Genomic DNA, 23,867 nt, shown 5'->3' with positions numbered 1-23,867 from the left:
CCTTCCCTTTGGCCCCAGTTCGCCCGCGCGGCGGGTATGCTAAGCTGTTTCCAGAAATGGTCGGTCCCTCTCGGACAACGAAGAGCAGCCGTCAGATCGGACAATTGTCACTGCTTTGGACCCTGGAGGGGAGGGGCTGCCAGGAAGTACACCGCGCGGGTGGTAAGACCCTAGACGCGCGGGCCAAAATGTGGCGTTGGGACGAATTGGAGCCGTCAGATTTGTCACTCATGAGCTTTGCCGTGTTGCATATTCACACAATCTGAGCCTTCAGGATTCAATATCTTAATGTCCAAAGACAGAGATTCTATCTGTTCATCCCTAAGCTGTCAAAATATTCAGCTTTTTTCCGCCCTCTTTTCTTCCTTGCTCCATCCAAGTCTGGAAATTTTTCAAATGCGCCTCGCTTGGTTGGTCAGTTCAATGTCATCTTCTTACTCAGCTCTTTCAAAGCCGGGCGGGTGCGCCACATCCACACGCCCCCGTATCGCGCGCGACCTCGCTCTTGGGGGTTTGGGGCGAGTGTGCCGCGCGCGCGGTACGGTGTGGCTGTCCGGCTTTTCTCCGCTTTGCTCCGCTCCGCACAGTCTTGGTGCCGGCATTCACGGACGAGAGGACCTTCGATGCTTGGACTGAATCCTCTGGTAAGTGGCAAATCTGGATTACAGCCGGAAAAGGCCACGTGAAGCAGCACATCAGAGTCAAAACATCACGAACGGAACCATCACTTAGTACACACACACGTCACAGAAACACGGGTCATATACATCATGACTCTATCAGCTTCTATTCCCTGAAGCTACAAACACCTCACCAACCAGGACTCGTGATCTTTCTGAACCCCGCGGCCGGTAATTTTAATTAAAAGCAACCAACCGTAATGCAGATACAAGCGTGAGAGAGAAAAAGTTTGCCCGTTTCCCCATTTCTTCCCTTTAACCCCGAACCGCGGCACCCAACGCGCCGCCCGTGAACTGAGTACCGCCGGCCTGCCGTTGGGTGTTGCCGCCCGTCCTCGGGCCGCCGCCGCCTCCTCTCCGCGCGCCACCCCTGCCGCCGCCGCGACCTCCGCGTCCGCCCTGTCTCTCGAACGCGTTGGCCGAGCCCTGGGTGCGCTGCTCCAGTGTGCGCTCGTTGGTCTCGATAAGCGCGCTTGCCTTGTCCGACAGCGCGAGGGCCAGGCTCTGCAGACGGCTGAGCTCGACGCCCTTGCGGAAGATGACGGTCGACGTGACCTGGTCCAGGGAGGCCGCGAGCTCCTCGTGGCTGATCATCTTGCTGACGACCGCGAGGACCTTGCTGGCGTCCAGCTCGAACATGTTGCTGAGCGTCTCGACCGCCAGGGTGTCGTAGAAGGGCGCGTACGTGAAGAGGTACGTCCGCAGACCCTCCTCCTGGATCTGCTTGGCGAGCATCGTCTTGATGTCCTCTGTGTTGGGCATGAGGTCCCAGATCTTGATGCTGTGGATGAAGTTGGTCGACTTCTTCCACTCGCCGGCCGCGAGAGCCTTGGAGGCCTGCATGACGTGGTCTCTCGTGTTCTCGGGGGGTCCGGTGAAGATCTGGCGCTCGTGGTACTCGAGCATGCGGCGGTAGGTCTTGCTGATGACGCGCTTCTTGACGTCGGGGGAGGAGCCGGTCTGCGCCAGCAGGGGGATCTCGAGGAGCATGCTGCAGGTGAGGTAGACGCACTCGAGCAGCTCGAGGTTGATGTGCATATGGAAGGGGAGCTGGCGCTGCTTCTCCAGCTTTTCTTGCTCTGGTGAGACTTGGTTGTATCTCTGCATCATGACGCCCTGAGCGAGCAGCTCCTTCTGGCGGCCACTGCCGCAGATCTCCTGCAGGGTGTTCTGGGCGTCGTAGACGAGACCCTTGCGGAAAGCGCAGAGACCGACCTGTACGAGAGTGCGGTTGTAAAGGATCTGGGAGGTAACGTCGAAGTTGGGGATGTTCTCCTGCAAGTGGGACATGAGCATCATGTCACGAGCCTTGTAGTACTCGTCATGCAGGGCCAGGAAGTAGATCTGGCACAGCATGGCGCGGGCACGGAGGATACCCTCGGCATTGCTGAACAGGTAGTTGCAGAGAACGTTGACGAGGTTTCCGGCCTCCTGGGACTGGGAGCGGGGGGGGATGGTGGACTCGACGGTGTCCTTGACCGTCTTCCAGCAGTTGTCCTCGAGGATCTTGACAACCTGGGCGGGCTGAAGAATGGGGTTAGTGAATGCATGATGACGAGTTACACTTCCTGAACATACCTTGAAGTAGACGTGCTCGAGACGGCGAGTCACGATACGGTTAATGCTCTCCTGAGGAATGTCGAGGTCGGCATCCTTGCGGAGGTACTCGTAGTAGAGCTGGCCGCGGAAGACGGTGTTGTAGAGAGCGCCCTCGTCGGTCAGCCGGTCAATGTATTCGGAGGTGTGGGGGTCGATGTTTTGGAGGGAGCGGGTGAGCTCGTCGTCCAAGCGCTCGACGTAGGAGACGATGGATCCAGGGACCTTGATGTACTTCTGGCCCTTCTCCAGGACAGGGGGCTTCTCGTCGTCATCCCACTCTTCGGCGTTCTCGACAACGACGTAGTCAGTGTTAGCCTCGAGAACGTTGATGAGCAAAGTCAGCTCCTTCTCAGCGGCCTTCCAGTGCTCGAGGGGCATGTAGGAAGCGCCACCAGCACCAAGGTCGAAGCGTGTTGATACCAGGGTCAGGAGAACGCGGATCTGCTGGTAGGGGGTGTTGGCAATCTCGTAGAGCTTCTCCATGATCTTGATCTGCTCCTGTCTGTCGGTGTTCTTCTTTCCGCGAGTCTCCATGATGCTGCGGAGGTGCTTGAAGATGCTCTCGGGGGTGAACTGCAGGGTGCGACCGCCCTTTCCGACGGTGGCGAAGCCCTCGTCGTCGTCGCCGGCGGGAGCATCCTCGGGGGTATCGACGAAGCGGGCAGTCTTCTTGGCCTTGGGTGCAGGCTTCTCCTCCTCCTCCTCGGACTCCATGAAGCCATCGTTGTCGGCGCGGTAGGCATCGACCTGGGTCTGGAAGTCCTTGACGATCTTCTTGATCTTCTGCTTGACGGCGTTCAATCCACGGGCGGCGGTGGCGTTCATCTTCTTGGGGGTGACCTTCTGCTTGGCGACGGCCTCGTTCATGTAATCCTCCAACTCGGCAATCGTCTTGATGTAGACCTTGGGGGTCTTGCCGGCATCCTGCAGCTTTGTGACTTGGCGGTTGAGCTTGTCGAACTCTGCATCGTCACGTTAGCACGTGTTCTCCGGCATCGCAAATTCCCCATCGCGTCTCACCTGTGGAAATGGAGGCCCAGTCGCCGTTCTTCTGGCCGTTCTCGATGAGCTTGATGGTGGCCTCGAGCTCCTCGATGCGCTTGTCCTTGGCACTCTTGACCTTTACGCGCTCCTCATCATCGCTGTCTTCGCTTTCCGAGGAAGCATCGCGCAAGAAACGGTTGGCGCCGGACTTTTGACCTCCCTCGCTGTCGTCGGAGTCGTCGGAGTCGTCATCGTCGTCCTCCTCCTCCTCATCAGAGTCCTCCTGGCCCTGCTCCTCCTCTTCCTCCTCCTCCTCGGAGTAGAGCTCCTCCTCGTCAGAGGAAGAGTCAGTGGAGCTGTCGTCTCCGCCGCGGAAAAAGCGAGACATGCTGGGCTATCGCTATCGGATCGTTCGTACGACGGGTTTGGTGATGCGACTATAAGCGCGGGGGTGGACGGGAGGTTGTTGTCGTCGATGACTTGTCACGGGCTGGGTCAACCTCGAGAGGGGCTCAAATTGTGATAAAGAAATTTGAATTTTGGTGGGGGATTTTGGGGTTTAGCGAAAGACAGCTGGCAAGCCGGGTTGCAGCTGGCAGCGGGGTGTGGGCTACTTGCGGTGACTGCAAGGGTTGGTGCGAGCAGCGGTACACCAGAATGCTGGCAGGTGGCAGTGTGATGACTCCACCTCAAAAAGTTTCAGGCTCCAAGCTGTCTTTTGGTGACTGTGTGCGCCGCCGCGACGGAGATACGAGTCTTGGGTGTGAGTGCACCGTGGTGGAGGGGTGACTAAGCCTACCAGTCACTCCTGCCTCGACTCACCCAGAGTCAAGCCACCAGCCAACGCCACCTTCCAGGTTCAAACTGATGGCTCCACTAAACCTGAACCTGGCCCGATACACCCCGCCGTTTTCCACCTGGCAAGTGCTTCCGCCGGACTTTAGTACGGCCGTTCCCCGCTGCAGGAGCTCGCGTTCTCACGTGAGGCAGTCGCTCCCAAACAGGCTTAGCGCAATTATCTCTCTTCGCCCCGGGGGAGAGCTGCATACCCAAAAAATTCGCTGGCGCGGCGAGGTTTATTGTGTCGATGAACTCATCAAACAACGCCTAATTTCAACACCCTCGCGACACCGGTCATCGCTGTGAACTTTTGCGGGACCAGTCGATCAACTTTTCATCTGCAGGCAGCTTCGATCGGTTTCCGGAATCGAGTACAACTGCTTTGCGACACCTGAAACGACTTTCGCGTCTTGAAAGTCGCGCCTGCGACTCCTCGACTTTGACGATATCACACCCACGCGAGACGAGTCTTATCATCGAGTCGAGATGTCATTTCCACCACCTCCTCCCCCCGGCTGGGGCCCTCCTCCACCGCCGCCTCCTCCGCCATCCTCATCGCTCCCTCCTCCTCCTGCCGCGCCGGCTCCCCCTCCGCCGGGCTATCGCCCCCCGACCGATCCCCAAATCGCAAAGTTCGCTCAGAAGAAGAAGGAATGGCTGCGGAATCAGCGCAACCGCTTCGGCGAGAAGCGTAAGGGCGGATTTGTCGAGACACAAAAGGCAGACATGCCGCCAGAGCATCTGCGCAAGATCGTCAAGGATATCGGCGATGTGTCGCAAAAGAAGTATACCAGCGACAAGCGCAGTTATCTGGGTGCCTTGAAGTTCATGCCGCATGCCGTCATGAAGCTGCTCGAAAACATGCCCATGCCTTGGGAGTCGGCGAGAGAAGTCAAGGTTCTGTACCATGTCAATGGATGCCTGACTCTTGTCAACGAGATCCCGAGAGTCATCGAGCCTGTCTTCTTCGCACAGTGGGCAATGATGTGGACCTTCATGAGGAAAGAAAAGGCCGACAGACAACTGTTCAAGCGCATGCGATTTCCTCCTTTTGACGACGAAGAGCCGCCCCTGTCGTGGTCCGAAAACATTGAGGATGTCGAGCCTCTCGAGCCGATTCAGATGGAACTCAACGAGGACGAAGACGCGGCCGTGTACGAATGGTTCTACGACCACCGCCCGCTTCTCGATACCCCCCACGTCAACGGGCCGAGCTACAGGTCATGGAACCTCAGCTTGCAACAGATGGCTACCCTGTTCAGACTGAGCCGACCTTTGATCTCGGACGTGGTGGACAAGAACTACTTCTATCTCTTTGATCGGAAGAGCTTCCTCACCGGAAAGGCGCTCAACGTTGCGCTTCCCGGTGGTCCGCGTTTCGAGCCTTTGTACAAGGATATCGACCCCAACGACGAGGACTTTGGAGAGTTCAACGCCATTGACCGAATCATCTTCAGAAACGCAATGCGAACAGAGTTCCGTGTGGCGTACCCTTACCTCTACAACTCGCTTCCTCGAAGCGTTCACTTGGCATGGCACTCACACCCTCAGGTTGTGTTTGAGCGATCCGACAACCCTGATCTCCCCGCCTTCCACTTCGATCGGAGGATTCATCCCATTTCTTCCCGAGCAGTCGCACCGAAGAACCTCACTGTGAGCCATGAGGATGAGATTTTTGGTCCTGACAGCAACGAAGAGCCTGAGGATGAGGCGTTTGAGCTTCCCGCTGACTTTGAGCCATTCCTTGAGGAGGAGGACCTGTCCAACGAAGATACTGCCTCAGCGATCGAGCTGTGGTGGGCTCCTTACCCCTTCGACCGCCGCTCAGGCAAGATGGTCCGCGCTCAAGATGTCCCTCTCATCAAGCAGTGGTACTTGGAACATCCTCCGTCCGACAAGCCTCCGGTCAAGGTCCGCGTATCTTACCAGAAGCTGCTCAAGAACTTTGTTCTCAATGAGCTTCACAAGAAGAAGCCCAAGGCGCAGCAGAACCAGAATCTGATGCGTAACCTGAAGCAAACGAAATTCTTCCAGCAGACCACCATCGATTGGGTGGAAGCAGGTCTTCAGGTCTGCAGGCAAGGTTTTAACATGCTTAACCTCCTCATTCACCGCAAGAACCTTACCTACCTTCATCTCGACTACAACTTTAATCTGAAGCCTGTCAAGACCCTGACCACAAAGGAGCGAAAGAAGTCTCGTTTCGGAAACGCATTTCATCTCATGCGTGAAATTCTCCGTTTGACGAAGCTCATCGTCGATGCTCAGGTACAATACCGCCTGGGCAACATTGATGCCTTCCAGCTAGCTGATGGTATCCTGTATGCCTTTAACCACGTCGGTCAGTTGACTGGTATGTACCGTTACAAGTACAAGCTCATGCACCAGATTCGTTCGTGCAAGGACTTGAAGCACTTGATTTACTACCGCTTCAACTCCGCGCCCGTTGGCAAGGGTCCTGGTTGTGGTTTCTGGGCTCCTGCGTGGAGAGTCTGGCTTTTCTTCATGCGAGGTATCATTCCTCTCCTCGAGAGATGGCTGGGTAACTTGTTGTCCCGTCAGTTTGAGGGACGTCACAGCAAGGGCGTCGCAAAGACGGTCACCAAGCAGCGTGTCGAGTCGCATTTTGATCTCGAGCTACGTGCCTCCGTTATGGCCGATTTGATGGACATGATGCCCGAGGGTATCAAGCAGAACAAGGTCAACACCGTTCTTCAGCACTTGTCTGAGGCCTGGAGATGCTGGAAGAGTAACATCCCCTGGAAGGTGCCTGGCTTGCCCGCGCCCATCGAGAACATCATTCTCCGTTACGTCAAGGCCAAGGCTGACTGGTGGATTTCTGTTGCACACTACAACCGTGAGCGTATTCGCCGCGGTGCGACCGTCGATAAGACCGTCGCCAAGAAGAACGTCGGCCGTCTCACTCGACTCTGGCTCAAGGCTGAGCAAGAGAGACAGCACAATCACATGAAGGACGGTCCGTATGTCTCTAGTGAGGAGGCCGTTGCGATTTACACGACGACGGTTCACTGGTTGGAGTCTCGAAAGTTCTCCCCCATTCCTTTCCCCTCTGTATCATACAAGCACGACACCAAGATTCTCATTCTCGCGTTGGAGCGCTTGCGAGAGGCGTACTCAGTCAAGGGACGTCTCAACCAGAGCCAGCGTGAGGAACTGGCTCTTATCGAGCAGGCATACGACAGCCCTGGTACTACGCTGGAGCGAATCAAGCGTTTCCTGCTTACGCAGCGTGCCTTCAAGGAAGTTGGTATCGACATGAACGACAACTACAGCACCATCAATCCGGTTTACGATATCGAGCCTATCGAGAAGATCAGCGACGCCTACCTCGACCAGTACCTGTGGTACCAGGCCGATCAGCGCCACTTGTTCCCTGCCTGGATCAAGCCTTCCGACTCGGAGGTGCCGCCTCTTCTGACGTACAAGTGGGCTCAGGGAATCAACAACCTGGACAAGGTCTGGGAAACCGAGAACGGAGAGTGCAACGTTATGATTGAGACAGAATTGTCCAAGGTTTACGAGAAGATAGAGCTGACCTTGCTCAACTCGCTGCTCCGCCTGATCATGGACCATAACTTGGCAGACTACATCACGGCGAAGAACAACGTCCAATTGACGTACAAGGACATGAACCACGTCAACAGCTACGGTATGATTCGTGGTCTGCAGTTCTCGGCGTTCGTGTTCCAGTACTACGGCCTTGTCCTCGACCTGCTTCTCCTCGGTCCCCAGCGCGCTAGTGAGATTGCCGGTCCGCCGCAAAGCCCCAACGACTTCCTTCAATTCCGTGACAAGGAGACTGAGACCAGGCACCCCATCCGTCTGTACACCCGTTACATTGACAAGATCTGGGTCTTCCTGCGTTTTACCGCTGACGAATCTCGCGACCTCATTCAGCGATTCCTCACGGAGCAGCCTGATCCCAACTTTGAGAATGTCATTGGTTACAAGAGCAAGAAATGCTGGCCGCGAGACTCTCGTATGCGACTCATGAGACACGACGTCAACCTTGGCAGAGCCGTCTTCTGGGATCTCAAGAACCGCCTGCCCCGTTCCGTCACCACCATCGAGTGGGATGACAGTTTCGCGAGTGTTTACAGTCGTGACAACCCGAACCTGCTGTTCTCAATGTGTGGTTTCGAAGTTCGCATTTTGCCCAAGTGCCGCAATCAGAATGACGACTTCTCGGTCAAGGACAGTGTCTGGTCTCTCGTCGACAACACCACCAAGGAGAGGACGGCGCACGCATTCCTCCAAGTGACGGAGGAGGACATACAGAAGTTCAACAACCGCATTCGTCAAATTCTCATGTCTTCTGGTTCGACAACATTCACAAAGATTGCCAACAAGTGGAACACCGCTTTGATCGCGCTGTTCACCTACTACCGTGAGGCGGCTGTCTCCACCGTCACCCTACTCGACACCATTGTCAAGTGCGAGACTAAGATCCAGACGAGAGTCAAGATTGGTCTGAACTCCAAGATGCCGTCGCGTTTCCCTCCGGCCGTGTTCTACACCCCGAAGGAACTTGGTGGTCTGGGTATGATCTCCGGCTCCCACATTTTGATTCCCGCCAGCGACAAGCGCTGGTCCAAGCAGACCGACACGGGCGTCACTCACTACCGCGCCGGTATGACGCACGACGAGGAAACGCTCATCCCCAACATTTTCCGTTACATCATCCCTTGGGAGGCCGAGTTCATCGACTCCCAGCGCGTCTGGACGGAGTACTCTCAGAAGCGCATGGAAGCTAACCAACAGAACCGTCGTCTCACCCTGGAGGATCTCGAGGACAGCTGGGACCGTGGTCTGCCGCGTATCAACACCCTCTTCCAGAAGGACCGCAGCACCCTCAGTTTCGACAAGGGATTCCGCGCCCGCGCCGAGTTCAAGATTTACCAGCTCATGAAGAACAACCCGTTCTGGTGGACCAGTCAGAGACACGACGGAAAGCTCTGGAACCTGAACGCTTACCGTACCGACGTTATCCAGGCCTTGGGTGGTGTTGAGACCATTCTCGAGCATACCCTCTTCAAGGCAACCGGATTTCCATCCTGGGAAGGCTTATTCTGGGAAAAAGCCAGCGGATTCGAAGGTCAGTGCAATTTTTGCGTCCTAAAGCATCTCTCCCCTTGTTTTTGCGATTTTTCCTTCATTTTCTGGAGGTTTTTGAACATGGTGGTGATGGTGGCGGCGATGTCGCCGGCGGTTGACCTGCGCACGGACCATACGGCCGAGTGGCTCGTGCGTCTGTGCCGGGTATGCGGTGCCTCCGTTGTCGCCGGTGTCGTCGCCGTCGTCGTCCTCTGGCGTCGTCCCCTGGTGTCATCCCCTGGTGTCATCCCCTGGTGTCATCACCCGGCTTCGTCGCTGTCTTCGGTCATCGTCATCGCTATCTTCGACGCAGACCCGGGTCGGTGTCGATGCTCGCTGCCTTCGTTCACTTTCGTCGCTGTCTTGGCGTCGTCCCCGACTATCGTCGCTGTCTTCGGTCAGGGACATCGCCATCTGCGGCCGACGTTGTTTACAAATTCGACTGGCGTAGTCGTTGTCTTCGGCTGGCAGCGTCACTGTCTTTGGTGTTGTCGTCGCCGTCGTCGCCGTCGTCCCCGGGCGTCCTCCGGCGTCGTTCTTCTCCCTCTTGTTCTCTTTAATTCTTTTCCATCACCTTTAAGACCGTCGCTAATTTTTTATCATCACAGAGTCCATGAAGTTCAAGAAGTTGACGAACGCCCAACGATCCGGTTTGAACCAGATTCCCAACCGTCGCTTCACCCTCTGGTGGTCACCCACGATCAACAGAGCCAACGTCTACGTCGGTTTCCAGGTGCAGCTTGATCTCACTGGTATCTTCCTTCACGGAAAGATCCCCACGCTCAAGATCTCGCTCATCCAGATCTTCCGTGCCCATTTGTGGCAAAAGATTCACGAGTCCGTTGTCATGGACTTGTGCCAGGTCTTTGACCAGGAACTGGAGTCGCTTGGTATCGAGACGGTGCAGAAGGAGACCATCCATCCCAGAAAGTCGTACAAGATGAACAGCTCTTGCGCAGATATTCTGTTGTTCGCCAGCCACAAGTGGAACGTCACGCGGCCTTCCCTGCTGTTCGATACCAAGGATGTCATCGAGCCGACTACAACAAACAAGTTCTGGATCGATGTTCAGTTGAGATATGGTGACTACGACTCTCACGACATCGAGAGATACACGAGAGCCAAATACCTCGACTACACCACCGACAGTGCCAGTATCTACCCCTCCGCCACTGGTCTCATGATTGGTATTGATCTGGCCTACAACCTGTACTCCGCCTACGGTATGTACTTCCCCGGTCTGAAGGTCCTCATCCAGCAGGCAATGGCCAAGATCATGAAGGCCAACCCTGCTTTGTACGTCTTGAGAGAGCGTATCCGCAAGGGTCTGCAGCTGTACGCTTCTGAGAGCAATCAGGAGTTCCTGAATTCGCAGAACTACTCGGAGCTCTTCAGCAACCAAACCCAACTCTTCATTGATGATACCAACGTGTACCGTGTTACCATCCACAAGACCTTCGAGGGTAACTTGACGACTAAGCCCATCAACGGTGCCATCTTCATCTTCAACCCCAGAACTGGTCAGTTGTTCCTGAAGATCATTCACACTAGCGTTTGGGCGGGTCAGAAGCGTTTGGGACAGTTGGCGAAGTGGAAGACGGCAGAAGAAGTGGCGGCCCTCATTCGTTCCCTGCCTGTCGAAGAGCAGCCCAAACAGCTCATTGTTACCCGTAAGGGTCTGTTGGATCCTCTCGAGGTCCACTTGCTCGACTTCCCGAACATTTCCATCAGAGCCTCCGAGCTCCAACTGCCTTTCCAGGCTGCGATGAAGGTGGAGAAGCTAGGAGACATGATCCTTCGTGCTACCGAGCCGCAGATGGTGCTCTTCAACCTCTACGACGAGTGGCTCAAGAGTATCTCCTCGTATACCGCCTTCTCTCGTCTCATCCTCATTTTGCGTGCCCTGCACGTCAATCCTGATAAGACGAAGCTTATTCTGCGCCCGGACAAGACGGTCATCACCCAGGACCACCACATCTGGCCCACGCTGTCCGACGAGGACTGGATCAAGGTTGAAACCCAGCTTCGTGATCTCATCCTCAACGACTACGGAAAGAAGAACAACGTGAACGTTTCTAGCTTGACTAGCAGTGAAGTCCGTGATATCATCCTCGGTATGGAGATTTCTGCGCCGTCAATGCAACGCCAGCAAGCCGCAGAGATCGAGAAGCAGCAGCAAGAACAGCAACAATTGACTGCCGTCACGACCAAGACCCAGAACGTACACGGCGAGGAAATCATCGTTACTACGACCTCGCAGTTCGAGCAGACTACCTTCGCGTCCAAGACGGAATGGCGCACCCGTGCAATTGCCACCTCAAACCTGCGCACCAAGGCAAACAACATCTACGTCTCGTCCGTTGATAACGACCTGGACGATGTCACCTACGTCATGCCCAACAACATCCTCAAGCGATTCATCACCATCGCCGACCTCCGCGTCCAGGTTGCTGGATACCTCTATGGTACCCCCGCCCCTGACAACGACCAGGTCATGGAGATCAAGTGTATCGTCATGATTCCCCAGATTGGCGGTCTGCGCAACGTCCAATTACCCCAGCAGCTCCCTCAGTCCGACTTCCTCGACGGCATGAAGCCCCTCGGTGTCATCCACACAGCCTCAGGCTCCGAGCTCCCCTACATGTCCGCCGCCGACGTCACCGAGCACGCTCGTCTCATCGACGCCCACCCCGAATGGGACAAGAACAACACAGTCACCGTCAACGTCGCCTTCACCCCTGGCTCCGTCTCCCTCTCCGCATGGGGCCTCAACCCGCAAGGCTACAAGTGGGGCGCCGAGAACAAGGACACGGGCAGCGACCAGCCGCAGGGCTTCACCACGACCATGGGCGAGAAGCGCAAGCTGCTCCTCAGTCCCCGCTTCCGCGGCTTCTTCCTCGTGCCCGATAACGGCATGTGGAACTACAGCTTCATGGGCTCCGCCTTCGCCGGCATGGAGAAGAAGCCCATCCACGTCAAGCTCGATACCCCGCTGCCGTTCTACAGCGATCAGCACCGCCCCGTGCACTTCCACAGCTTTGCTGAATTGGAGGACATCTGGGTCGACAGGCAGGATAACTTTGCCTAGGGTGGAGACGAGCGAGACTTTTCTTTGCATTATTCATTTTCTTGTTCATTAAAGTTGACAAAAAGAAGACACGAAGGGGAAGGTGGCATGGGGGGTTCGCATGTTTTTGTATGATTAGTCTGGCATCTGGCGTTGAGAAAGGCAGCCCGTGGGGTTTTAATTAAATCCAAAGTGTACTTTTGTGAACTAAAGAAATGGTCCATCATGGGTGACAATCTCGAGCTGTGACACGTAGACTGTTGTTAATAGCAGACCTCATATGGGTTGTTTGCAACCCCTCTTCACAGGACGCATTTATCTGATACCAGAATGCTATTGCCACAGGATCCCTCCTCTCCCACTTCTTATCTCTTGCTTTGTTGGTACTTATACCTTGCGTGGCCTGGGGCTTTCCCCGCTTCCGCCATTCGCGTTCGGCATCCTTTAACCCCATCTCTTTCCCTTCTCGCAATCTTCAAAATCCTCAGTTTTCAGCACCGCCGTTCTTCATCACCCTCTCCCTCATTCATCGCTGCCACTCTCCAGCCTTGATAGCCAAGAAAATAGGCTTGACGGACAGGGCAGCCTGAATCTTGGGCACTTTTCCCCGTTTTTCCTGCTTATTATCCTGCTTAGGTAGACAAGTACTTTACTTGCCTTGTAATTCTGCAGAGCTAACTACAATCAGCAAGTGTCCAATCATTGAGTCATCTACTCTTCTTCTTCCGCTTTCCTTCACCGTCAAAAATTTTCTAGGATCTTGCCTCGTTATTCTCATTGTCTATCCGGACTTTTCACTCCATGAATATCTCCTGCTTCTCGTAACACAGCCCAGAAAATGAGCCGTTGTTCCTTACAAAACCTCTGCCCCAGGTAAACACCTGAGCATGTTTCTTCCATATCCTCACTCAACATGACCTCTCGGTCTCTGTCCTCTACAAGTAACCGCAACCAAAAAAGGCCCAGGTTGACTGTGTTACGCTCCATGTTATCTCTCTTCGAAGCTTAGGTAAAGATGGCGTGTACCTCGGCCTTAATCTCATGAAGGTACAGCCTCTCTGCGACTGCAGAATGCTCATAGTAACCGTGTAGATCTCGCCACGTATGACTATCACCGCAAACGGGAAGGCTCATTGATGGTAGGGTACGGCTTGCCACGAGAGCGAGCCTGTGTCGTTGACAACAGCTCTTGAAACGTCGAACCGGTAGTGACTCCAAGCCTAAGGTGCACTATTGCCCTCGAGTGAAGCTTACGGAAACGCTCTAAGCTGTGACAGCGAGGACGCTCAGGGATAGAGGGGCAGCAGAGGTCATATACAGAAGTCGATGATGGTTCCCGTGGTTATCAAGGAAGCTGCCGCCCCCGAAGATTGGCGCCGTGGAACCCTATACTGAGCTCTTGAGGGGTTAATGAAGAAGAAGCCCGAGAACTAGAACGTTGAACGATTGGAACTCGGCTGATATCATGAACGTCTGTGTGACACTCCCGTCTTTTAAGCAGGACCCCAACTATCATCAACGAGCCTTACCTTAAATCTGGTGGCCGCAATTGCTCAACAAAGAACGCGACAAGTATCTTGATTTCGGAGAGACAATTATGACTGCTTGAAGACTCAAACATTTTTTCTTTTCCGAAAAGATTTACCGTTGTGCGACGCAAAACATTGCAACAAAAGGCTTCAATTCCTGGTTGTTTAGATGTCTGCAGTCCCCCATACACAAATATAAAGCGTGTTCAAGACTCTCTCCTTCGGAAAGCGAGACTTGGCTCATATCTCAGCGCTAGATGAGAAGAGAACAGTGAAAAGAAATGATTGATAGAAGCTCAATTGACTATATACCACCGCTCTCGATTCCGTTGCGCATATTCCTTGCGGTCAACCTGGTGCTCGCATTTTCTCGTCCTCACATCCCGTCCCAGCATAACACGGCTTACAAGCACAACAGCAATCGGCATCAGCCAGCCCTGCTACAACCATCAACTATTCTCTTTCCGCCATCTTTTCACCATCAGTCATCTGTTACATTACCGTCCCGCTTTGTGGGGGATGAAAATTTCAAAAGGTTTGCAATGGAAACACGGCACGGCTGGCTCCAAGAAGACCATCGAGCCATGTTAAACCCGCACAGAATCGCATCAGGTATAACTCATGACGATGAGGAGGCTGACACGATTCAATGTCGATATCATCCCCACAGAAACTCGATACTCGCTGCTACGCCTTGTATTAATCCCTCAGTTGATAGCCGGATAATGGAACGACAGCCCTCGTATCAGGCTTCGAACAAATTGGCCCCCAATGGAACACGAAAAACTCACGATAGTCCCCATGTTAATAGCTCATTCGGTTGTCCCGACACGTTGCACAGAAGGCCTTGGCCCAAAAAGATATAGCGAAAGAGGTCATGGCGGTCAAAATCACTGTCCCTCTCTTATTCTTCTTGACCTGCACGTCTTGTTTTCTTCCTGTTCAATTTTCTCTTACTATTTAGTTTAACACAACGCACACACGCGCGCTTTGCTGTCCGTATCTTGCTTGCACTGTAATTACGTTCAACCACAACCTATTCCACACATCCCATAGCTATGACGTCTTGTGGAAGAAGCAATCCATCTACACACGGCCAAGCTTTGACAAAACGAATATGCATGACGCAAGTATCAGTAATCGCAAAACTGACACTGACATTGCAACCCCGGCCGAAATAAGGTCCCGTGGAAATTATCATGAGACATTCAGATCACAGCTTTGCAATGCAATGTTTGCCAGTGTCACCAATAACGCTATTTGGTTTTGCAAGGGATGAAAAGAGCAAGAAGAAAAAGGGTTGCCAATTAAAAAAAGAAACTACTCTATTTCATGCGTTTGGAATTAGTTGAAACGATATGTGAGCTGTCACAGCCTGTCAGCCGCACTTATTTCGTTCCTGTTAATGCGTTCTGTGTTCTGTGAAACATCCTCTTCCAAGGGACTACGTAACCACCTCGCACTTGGAGGAAGGCCTTGAGGAAGGGGCCGGGAGACAAAGGGACAGATTGGAGAAACTCTGTGAGGACGGCGAAGACGGGCACGGAAAGAAAAGATGTACGCCGACGGTGATGATGGAGGCCGGACGACAGAGATGGATGGGGATGCCCGAGGGCACGCGAACGAGATTTGAAGACGGGGTTGGCGATGTTGAAGGCAGCAATAATAGAAACACAAAAAAGTATGATAGAGAAGGGCATTATACGGCCCCTCCGTGTTGCCAAACAGGTGTTCACTAAAACAAGCAACAACTGTCATGAGCTGTCATGACTTTGGCAGGAAGTTGCGCTTGACGCGAAGACGAACGCTGCCTCCGCGGGCGCCCGTCATACGCAGAGCCCCGTTTGACTCTTGACCGGGCCCAAACTGCCGGAATTTGTCATTGAGGGGCACGAGATGACCAGGTCAAGGTAGAAGAACACGGGGGTGGCGGATGATGTGGATGCCTTGGAATAGAACATCAGGGGAGGCAAAACTTCTAAGGTCTTCCTGATTTTCGTTCCAAGGCTTCCATGCAGCTTCTCATCTGGGAGAAGTTGGCAGGGGGCCTTGCTTCGCTTGCGGCTGGACGATATGCAGGTACGGACGGTGGGTGCCGAGAAAGAAAGGGATCATCTTGAAAACAGGTACCCCGGCGGTCTTAGAAGGGAGGGAGTTGCATGCGTGACGACTGTCAGTCGTGGTTTTTTGCGTCGTCTGTGGAGTCGACGTCGTTCATCGTGGGTGGCCTTTGCTGTGCCCCGTGTATCCGCGGCCGCTACACCGGCCCCGACCGTTGGAGTTCTTTTTTGGTGTCTAGCGATGTCTCTGTCTCTTCTATCTTCGGACGACAGTGGCTGCAAACGGTAAGGCGGCGGGAAGGCCGTTGAAGATGGTGGGCAGTCTAATCGCTGATTCAGCGGGGTAGATGGCCCGCGCAAATTGGAGATTTCATGCATTAATGCGACTGGGCGAGTTTAAGACAGGGCTTCCCCTTTCGGTGCGGTTTCCAATGTTCAAGGTCGATGCGATGGAAACGCTGTGCTGGATCACTCCGGAGAGGCTAGCTGCCCTGTGGATATTGGCAGCTGGGGCGGCAGATTGGCAAACGTGTCTGTTGACGAAGATTGGGTCATAATGGCCGATATGTCGGCAGCGTTGTCGTGATATTGGCATGGGAAAAAGGGGGCTGTTTCCGTGTCTCTCGGGCCTTTTTGTCTGTGTACTGTTGTGGCGGCGATGGAACGAAACGTCATCGAGCTGCTGCATCCTTGGAGATGGGGTCGGGATGGGCTTAAGGTGCGGCTGATATTGACGATTCATTCCGTGTTGGGTATCTCTTGGCCCAGGCCATCGGGAATGGGGGCTCTTCCTGGCAATGTCGTTGGACGAACAAGGGTTCGCGAAAAGGAACAGAAGAAAAAAGTGGCAAGGTGCGGATATTTTTGGTCGTGGAGATGTGGCTGTTTTCGGGGACGTGATTGGCGATCAGCCCAGTCGACGCCGCAATTGAGCGTCTGTTGAATGAGCCACAGGACGGCGCATGAAGACGTCGAAATGACTTCTGGGTCAACCCCCGTCGGGCGAGGAGCAAGATGCGTTGGATCGGGCGACCTCTCCAGTCGGGACGAACTATTGCGCTTGGAGGGTGGAGATGAAGCACTGCGATCCGGAGATGGCTTTGGCTCTGGCGGCTGGGTTGAAGGGGGACCCGGCAGTTACGAGATCGAGGACAGGAGTTGGCCGTCTTCTTCGTGGCCTGGTCCTTTTGTCGTATCGTCTGCTCGTTTTCTCCTTCCCAAACCCAATGCGAGGCTTGGATGCGGCGCTTCGCTCGTCGGCAGACCCAAAAGCGTAGGTGGCGCAAGGTAAATCAAACGTCGTTGGGAGGGGCTGTCGCGGATCTCAGGAGACGCTCGGAATCGGGACGCCGAAGAAGTTGCGACACGTTTACTGGTTTAACGTTCAGTTGGAGACGTGGAGGGCGGGAAGCGGTGTAATTTCGACAGGGCTGGGCTTTTTTCCAATGGACCCTCAACCTCGACGACGATGAAAACGGCTGACCAGGTCCCTTGAACTAGAAAGCTGGCAAGGTGGCTAGGTGCGATCAGAGCGGCGGCGGCGCTACTCAGGAATTCAAGGTTGACCTGTTGTCCAGCAGAAACCCACCGGGTTTAGTGTGAGTTGTGACAGCATCAGGGACCCCTTCCCACCTTACTTTTACTTGGATCTTTCTCCAACGGCCTTCTCCAAAAAAGCCAGCCGGTCAGCAGCAATTAAGCCCTTGAACTTTTTCTTCCCTTCCTTCTTCCTGGTGGGGGTGCCCGGTGGGCGGAGAGGAGAGGTCGGCCGACCCGGTCCCGGGGAATGGGTCAGAACCCTGGAAAGACAATGACTTGTGAGACCTGCCCTGTGAGACAGACGATGCACGGCAGCGGCTCTGTGGTGTGGCACAAACTACCGAGGCAAGTGTCTGATGGTTGCAATATGCGGGGTGTTGGTAGGCGGTAAGCTAAAGTGAAGTGGTAAGCATGTAACGTAAGAGGTAGGGCACGGCGTTTAGGTGCTCATTTCGGCGGTGTCAGTGTGCTGGGCGCGCTGGGCAGGCAAGGCACCTCGAGCTTGATGACTTCCGCCGAGCGACGAGTGGCCCAAACCGCCAAGAATACGAAAGTTCATCAAGCTTTGGGCTGAAGCGACACAAGCCCATGAAGGCTCGCAGGGCGAGGCAGGGGGGTCGCTGTCACGCTGCAAAGTTCGATCGTATGATGCCCTCCTTTTGAAGCTCGGCAGGCCTTCGGCTCGAGTCCGGGGAGCAGTCCCTCAGGTGAGACCAACGTTGTCATTGTTAGGTAGTTCGCTGTCCCTGACATGGTACCTGAAGTACAGGCACAGCGCCGGCTGTCATCCGGTGTATACTGACGGTCCGGACTCACGGGCACGAAAAAGGTTTGCGGCAAGTTCGGGCCCTCAGACGAGTCAAGGAGGATGTTCCCAGGAGGTGTAATGTGAGAGGCCCAAAGTGTAAAGGGCAGCCAAGACGGAAAGTGCTGCAGTGTCGGCACGGCCAGGTGTTTGAGGGAATGTCGACGCGGAAAGTGGATGACGAGCTGAAAAAAACGCGAGGTTAGGTATCTCGTAGTAGGCAGACTCTGTAACAGGCTGCACCTCGCCTTCGTGTAATGGGACTGTAAGTGGCTGTCAATCTTGCACTACCCACCGCGTCCTACGCTGGAGCCGAGCTGCCGAGATGTAATCCATGCGATGCATGCAGTCCCTAGGGATGAGGGATAAAGAGAGCATGGATGGGTGGCCGGCAAGGGGTGTTTCTTCTGGCGGTCAGGCCGTTGGTTGATGAGCAAGCAAGCAATGTGAACCCGAAGAAGTGTCGGTCCTCGGACTGAGATTGCGATCTCGCCGGTAAGAAAACCTGGAGGGTATCTGGCGGGCACCGGGGTAATCTTGGGTCTTAGGTGGATCGGTTATTGGCAATAATCAATCTGTTTTGCGCGGGAGACGAGGATGGCGAAGACGAACTGCTGGGACGGCTGGGCAGACAGACCCAAGGACGGTATGGATTTTGGGGGCTGATTTCTGGAAGCATGGAGATTTCCGTCCATGGAGCTGACATGTGCAATGTCCGGTGTGGTGCAGTGCAGCGCAGCTAAAGTGCGGGAGCGGGAGCAAGGCAGTAGACTGCAGATGCAATGCAGCGCAGCGTGGTGCAGCGTGCAGTGCAGCAGTCGCGGCGGACCTGTTTAGGAGACAAGGCATGGCAGGAGGGTATGATGGAGAATTGGAGAATCCCATCCCCCCAAGTCCGAAGACTTTGATGAATGGCCTGTCGTCTGCAGTCTGCGCCCGCTTGGAGGCCTGCCTGATGGCCTGGTGCCTGGGTCTTGTCTTGTCTTGTCTTGTCTTGTGCAGTGCAGGAGAAGGAGGTGAGGGCCGACTGCGGTTAGGTTGGGTAAGATTGAGATGAGAACACCCCAACCAAGTGCCAACCTAAGGTCCATTAAGGTGTATTAGGTTCCTTGGCCGACTACCCAACAACGGTTTAGTGTCGAACGGGAAGGAACCATCAGATTGCATCGCCTTCGTACGGATACTCTGTAAAGGTACGGATGCCTTCCTGCGCCTTGTGGTTGTTCCTGCTTTCACTTTCACTGCATTTCCTCAGGCAGGAAGGAGGCAGATGCCAGGTGCCTGCTGGTACGGATAAAGGTACCTACCTACCTACCTTACCTCACCTGCATTGTACATCCAATCAAGACAAGGTAAGGTAGGAGCGGACATCGGACACTGCCCGCGTACCTGCTAACTTTTTCTCCCCTTAAGGTCCTCCTGCCCGGTGGCCTCATGGTCGGACGGTGACCAACAGGAACCCGATGGACCTTCATGACGATGGTAAGAAGGGGGAGGCTGACGACTGACGACATGCCACCACAACGGCATGCTGGGTTTCCGTGAGCAGGACGGCACCTAGGAGAAAAAAATTACGACAAGAGGAAGGCCCAGCCCACCCGTTTGTGGGGACGGGCTTTGAGTGTGAACGCTAACACTGAACCTGGTGGATCATGGCTCTGGACCTCTTGTTTCCGTTTCGCTGAGTGCTGTTGGCAGGCCGGAGCGATGTGGATTGCCTCCACTCGCTGCTGATGGACCCATCTTCTGTCAACCCATCGCACTTGCCTGTTCCTGATCTTTCCATTGCGGTACCTGCATTTGGGGTAAGGTAACTGTAAGGTTAGGAAGGGAAAGGAAGGCCCCCTCGCGGGTACGTGCCTGCCTCGTCTTCAGACTGAGGCTTGGCTCTCAATGCGAACTGTGTCCGCGCCTGCCTGACGACGGGACGTTTCCAATCCTCGCCAACGCAATTGCAGTTTTACGAGGAGACGTGATTTGAGAAAGAAGCCGAACCTGCCGCAAAGGCCACCACCACCTCACCCCAAGTCCCCAAGTCCCCTACGTACCTTCTTTGCAAAGTCCCAAGTAACGGGCAGGTAGGGCCGGGCGAGGTAAGAAGCCAGGTGCAGAAGGTACCTTCCCACATCTTGTTGCCGCAAAAGTGACTTGGACATGACGAAATCGTAACCTGGGACACACGCTCACACACACTCACACACCACCTCACACCGTGTGTCCTTCTCTGTATGCGACCAATTTCGAGACCAACACCAGCTTCAATTTAGACGTGCATTCATTGCATTCTCTGTCTCAATTCTCGCAAATTTCGCAATCTCTCTCCTTGTTCAATCATAATCACCACCACCACCACCACCATCTTCGGACGCCTCGTCGACCTTACTCCGTCCGTTCCCTCGTCCGCTCGTTTCCACAATCCTGGCATCTTGTCTCGGTCGAACTCTGCCTTTCTCGTCCATCCGGTCTTTAGTGGTCCGGTCTGGTCATCTGCCCTGCAGTCGCAAATCTCCACCACCACCACCATCATCCAGCAGAACCACCCCCATCATCATCATCACCCATCACCATCGTCGCCGGCGTCGTCACCCACTCCGTCCCTTCCAAGCCCTCGTCCGCGTCTGATCACCATCCCCGTGCCCACAGACTCGACCGATATGACCACTGCCCAGCTTTCCGATTCGCGGCTGAGACCCTCCATCGAACCCAGAGGACCCCCAAAATGCAAAAAAGGACCTTCCAAGCCTCAAGGTTGACGACGAAGAAATAAGGTGATCAGACGCTAGAATGGAGTCCCACTCCTTCTAGAAAGATTGCCCGGGATCCCTGGGTCGCATAACTGATCTTTTAATTGCCAGGTATGCGTGAAACGCGTTTCCTTCATGCGATACCCGTCTGACCCCTGCTCCAGCTTCAAAACTACCCCCCTCCCATGATCCATCATGTCTCGACAAAGTCAACTCGCCCGGCTTCTCGCCCACCAGCAACCCACACGGAACCACTGCGATACCGCCAGACACTCGACCGCACCACAACCGCCAGCTCTGCGGCAGCCCTCCGCCGTGCTCCGTCCGAGTGCCCTACCTACCTCATCAGCCCTCCTCTTCGACTTTTCGTCCCAGCCCTCTCTCGTCCAAGCGCCCCTGCTACTGGCTCGGCCCTCTCCTCGTCGAGACGAGCCAACCTTCCTTGCCAGCAGTTGTTGACCTTGGCTCGACTACACGGTACTTCGCGGTACCTCTTGCCCAGGCGCCGATGCAGTCCTAGACGACCACCAGCTGCTTGTATGATGACTTGCTTACCTTCACGCACCAAGAGCCCGGGATGTGCATTGAGTCGCACAATCTCCTAATTGCCGAGAGCCGGGGTTCTCTCTTTTTTCCGCATCTGCTTACACCCACCACATTCCCGGCTGGCTCTCCATCGGGTGGGTGGGTGCAACCGCGTGAGCACGCGTGTACGTTGCTGTGCGGCGGTCTTGGGATGCCTTCATGGCCGTGGAGACGACCAATATGTCGAGTTGGGCCAGCCAAGCACACGTGGTCGGCGGCAGCGCGCGCTTCCCATGCAAACAGACGAATAGTCAAGTCGAGCGAACGGCTATCATCCCATGGTTTCGACGACGGCACCATCGTGTGGCCTGGACGTCGAGTCGCACACGTCCCAAGTTCCCAAAATTCTTCACAAAAAAAGTGTTACCCCACAGGCTAACTAGTCTCGTCTTGACGACCCTCCCCTCCATCCCATCTTGACGACGACGCGCGCGCGCGCCGCAACCCGCATGGGCGTGGTTAGGTCCATCAGCCGCCGCCGCCGCATTGCCGAAGCAGAACCTCAACCGTGGCGCCGCGGCCATCTTCATCTCGGCCAATTTCATTCACAGTTGTACACCTCAAGTCGCTGCTCTGCATACGGTCATCTGCCGCCCTGACCTGCCAGATTCGAATGCTTCGCCATGGAGGCGAAGACCGAAGAGTCACGACGTTTCTCATCTTTGGAACGCAAATCCCCCTGCTGCGGTCGACTTCATCTTGTGTCAACCGGGGTCGCATGCCTCCTGGGACCACTGACGTTGACTTCCGAGTCGCTCCCGAGTTTTTGGCCGGGAGTCTGAGGGGTGAAAGCAGGCCACAAGCCCCAACTGGCGGCACTGGAGATCAGGGCCAGAGAAAACCACAGGGTCGATCCAGCATTCGACGTCGAAAAGGCCCGGCCTTGTCTGCCGGCCGTGGTTTTTCTTCTTCTTTCCCACCCGGCAGTCCCTGGTTTTTACCCCTCGGCAATCTGCCCACTAGGACGAGTGGCTGTTGCAACCTTACCGTGTTGCTGGCCCTATCGCATACCAGAGCGGCGATTTCTCTTCACGGTTCTGCTATACCCTCCCTGCCTCAGATATACCCCCTTCAGGGCCAAGGCATGACTTCTCAGCGCTCACCCAGCCATTTTTCTTTCCCAAAACCTGCTGTTTGCCCCCCGACCGGCTCCACTGCACTGGCCAAAATGGGCAGAGTTGTTCAAGTTGCGCTGTTCACTGCTGGTCCTCACCCGAAGAAAACACCCTGGTCAAGGCCGACCGGGGGGAGGAGGTCCAGGGACTCAAGCTCCCGCACATACGCACCACCCACACACCAAGTCAACTGCCTTGGGCCAAGAGCTGCCACCCCTGGGACTGTTTTTTTTTTTCCCTCTCTCTTTCCTGACCTCTCGCTTCCTCTCCTCTCAGCGTGCACATCCCCTCAGTGAAGCAGGGGACCGAGCAACATGGGCGGCCTTCTTCTCAGAACTTCACTTGTCATGGTCTTCCCAACCAGCCAGCGCATGGTAGGGCTCGTTTCAGCTTCTATCCCTCATTCGACTGAAGGTGTTTTGATTCCTTCCATGCGTTTTTCCAGACCTCTCTGCTGTCTGGGTCGCCTAGCCTTCCTTCCAGGATTTGATCGAAGTTATCTGGGGGCTTCTTAGAGTTACGAAATTGTTCAGACCTGGCCCCCGGGTACCCTGTCTGTCAACTGTTCTAAGCTGTCTGCTGTCATGCCCACCCCTCGCTCGTTGCATCATCAGAGCCGGCCGGGGGCACTCCTGCTTCTATATCCGGCAGCGAAACCCATGGCATAAGATCCCCAAATTATGCTACCGTCATCACTGGGCAAGGTTAACTTGAGTCTCCGCAACCTACTCAGGAACAGAATACGTCTCGCACATGGCGAATCGCTTACAATGTGCTTTAACTCGGGAACAAAAGCGGCGGTAGTCAATGTACCCTTTTTCTTTTGCCTCACACCCTGTGCATACCATACCTACTACCCTTGGCCCTCCGTCCCTCGTTCTCCTACCTACCTCGCACTCAGTCACTCGGAAGACTCCTCTCTTGCCCGGTCCCCTTCCCTTGTCTTCCCTTACCTTGCCTTGCCTCAACCGACCAGACCCCCAGACGGGACCAGACAGACTGGAACCCACACAGCCCTCTATTCCTCTTTTCGATAAGGCACATCGGACGATATAATGCAGCCCTTGCCCACGTCCGCGCTTTCTCTCTTTTGACCCCTTCATCACTATATTAGCTGTCCAGGGCCAACGGGATTTATAATAAGTCAAGGGAAGATCCCGTGAGCTTAAACAGCGCGTGGCAACAACCAGTTCAAAAAGGGTAGC

The 23,867-nt window shown here is 54.9% G+C and overlaps 2 protein-coding genes across 2 annotated transcripts; one reads left to right on the top strand and one right to left on the bottom strand.

The window, feature by feature from the left end:
* Positions 1 to 935: 935 nt before the first annotated feature.
* On the bottom strand, positions 936 to 3,651 carry GCG54_00006276 (Eukaryotic translation initiation factor 3 subunit C; the record flags this gene model as incomplete). Its single annotated transcript, XM_045406285.1, has 3 exons — positions 936 to 2,204; positions 2,259 to 3,241; positions 3,300 to 3,651. The coding sequence occupies 3 exons, from the start codon at positions 3,649 to 3,651 to the stop codon at positions 936 to 938; spliced, it is 2,604 nt and encodes an 867-aa protein (XP_045264492.1).
* A 938-nt stretch (positions 3,652 to 4,589) lies between these two features.
* On the top strand, positions 4,590 to 12,306 carry GCG54_00006275 (Pre-mRNA-processing-splicing factor 8; the record flags this gene model as incomplete). Its single annotated transcript, XM_045406284.1, has 2 exons — positions 4,590 to 9,219; positions 9,827 to 12,306. 2 exons carry the CDS (start codon positions 4,590 to 4,592, stop codon positions 12,304 to 12,306), a joined length of 7,110 nt encoding a protein of 2,369 aa, XP_045264491.1.
* Positions 12,307 to 23,867: the final 11,561 nt, after the last annotated feature.

Source organism: Colletotrichum gloeosporioides (assembly GCF_011800055.1).
Source record: "Colletotrichum gloeosporioides strain Lc1 chromosome Unknown consensus_44, whole genome shotgun sequence".
In the NCBI taxonomy this organism is placed as follows: Eukaryota; Fungi; Ascomycota; class Sordariomycetes; order Glomerellales; family Glomerellaceae; genus Colletotrichum; species Colletotrichum gloeosporioides.
Note: the sequence above shows the minus strand (reverse complement) of the source record. Positions and strands in the feature narration are given on the sequence as shown.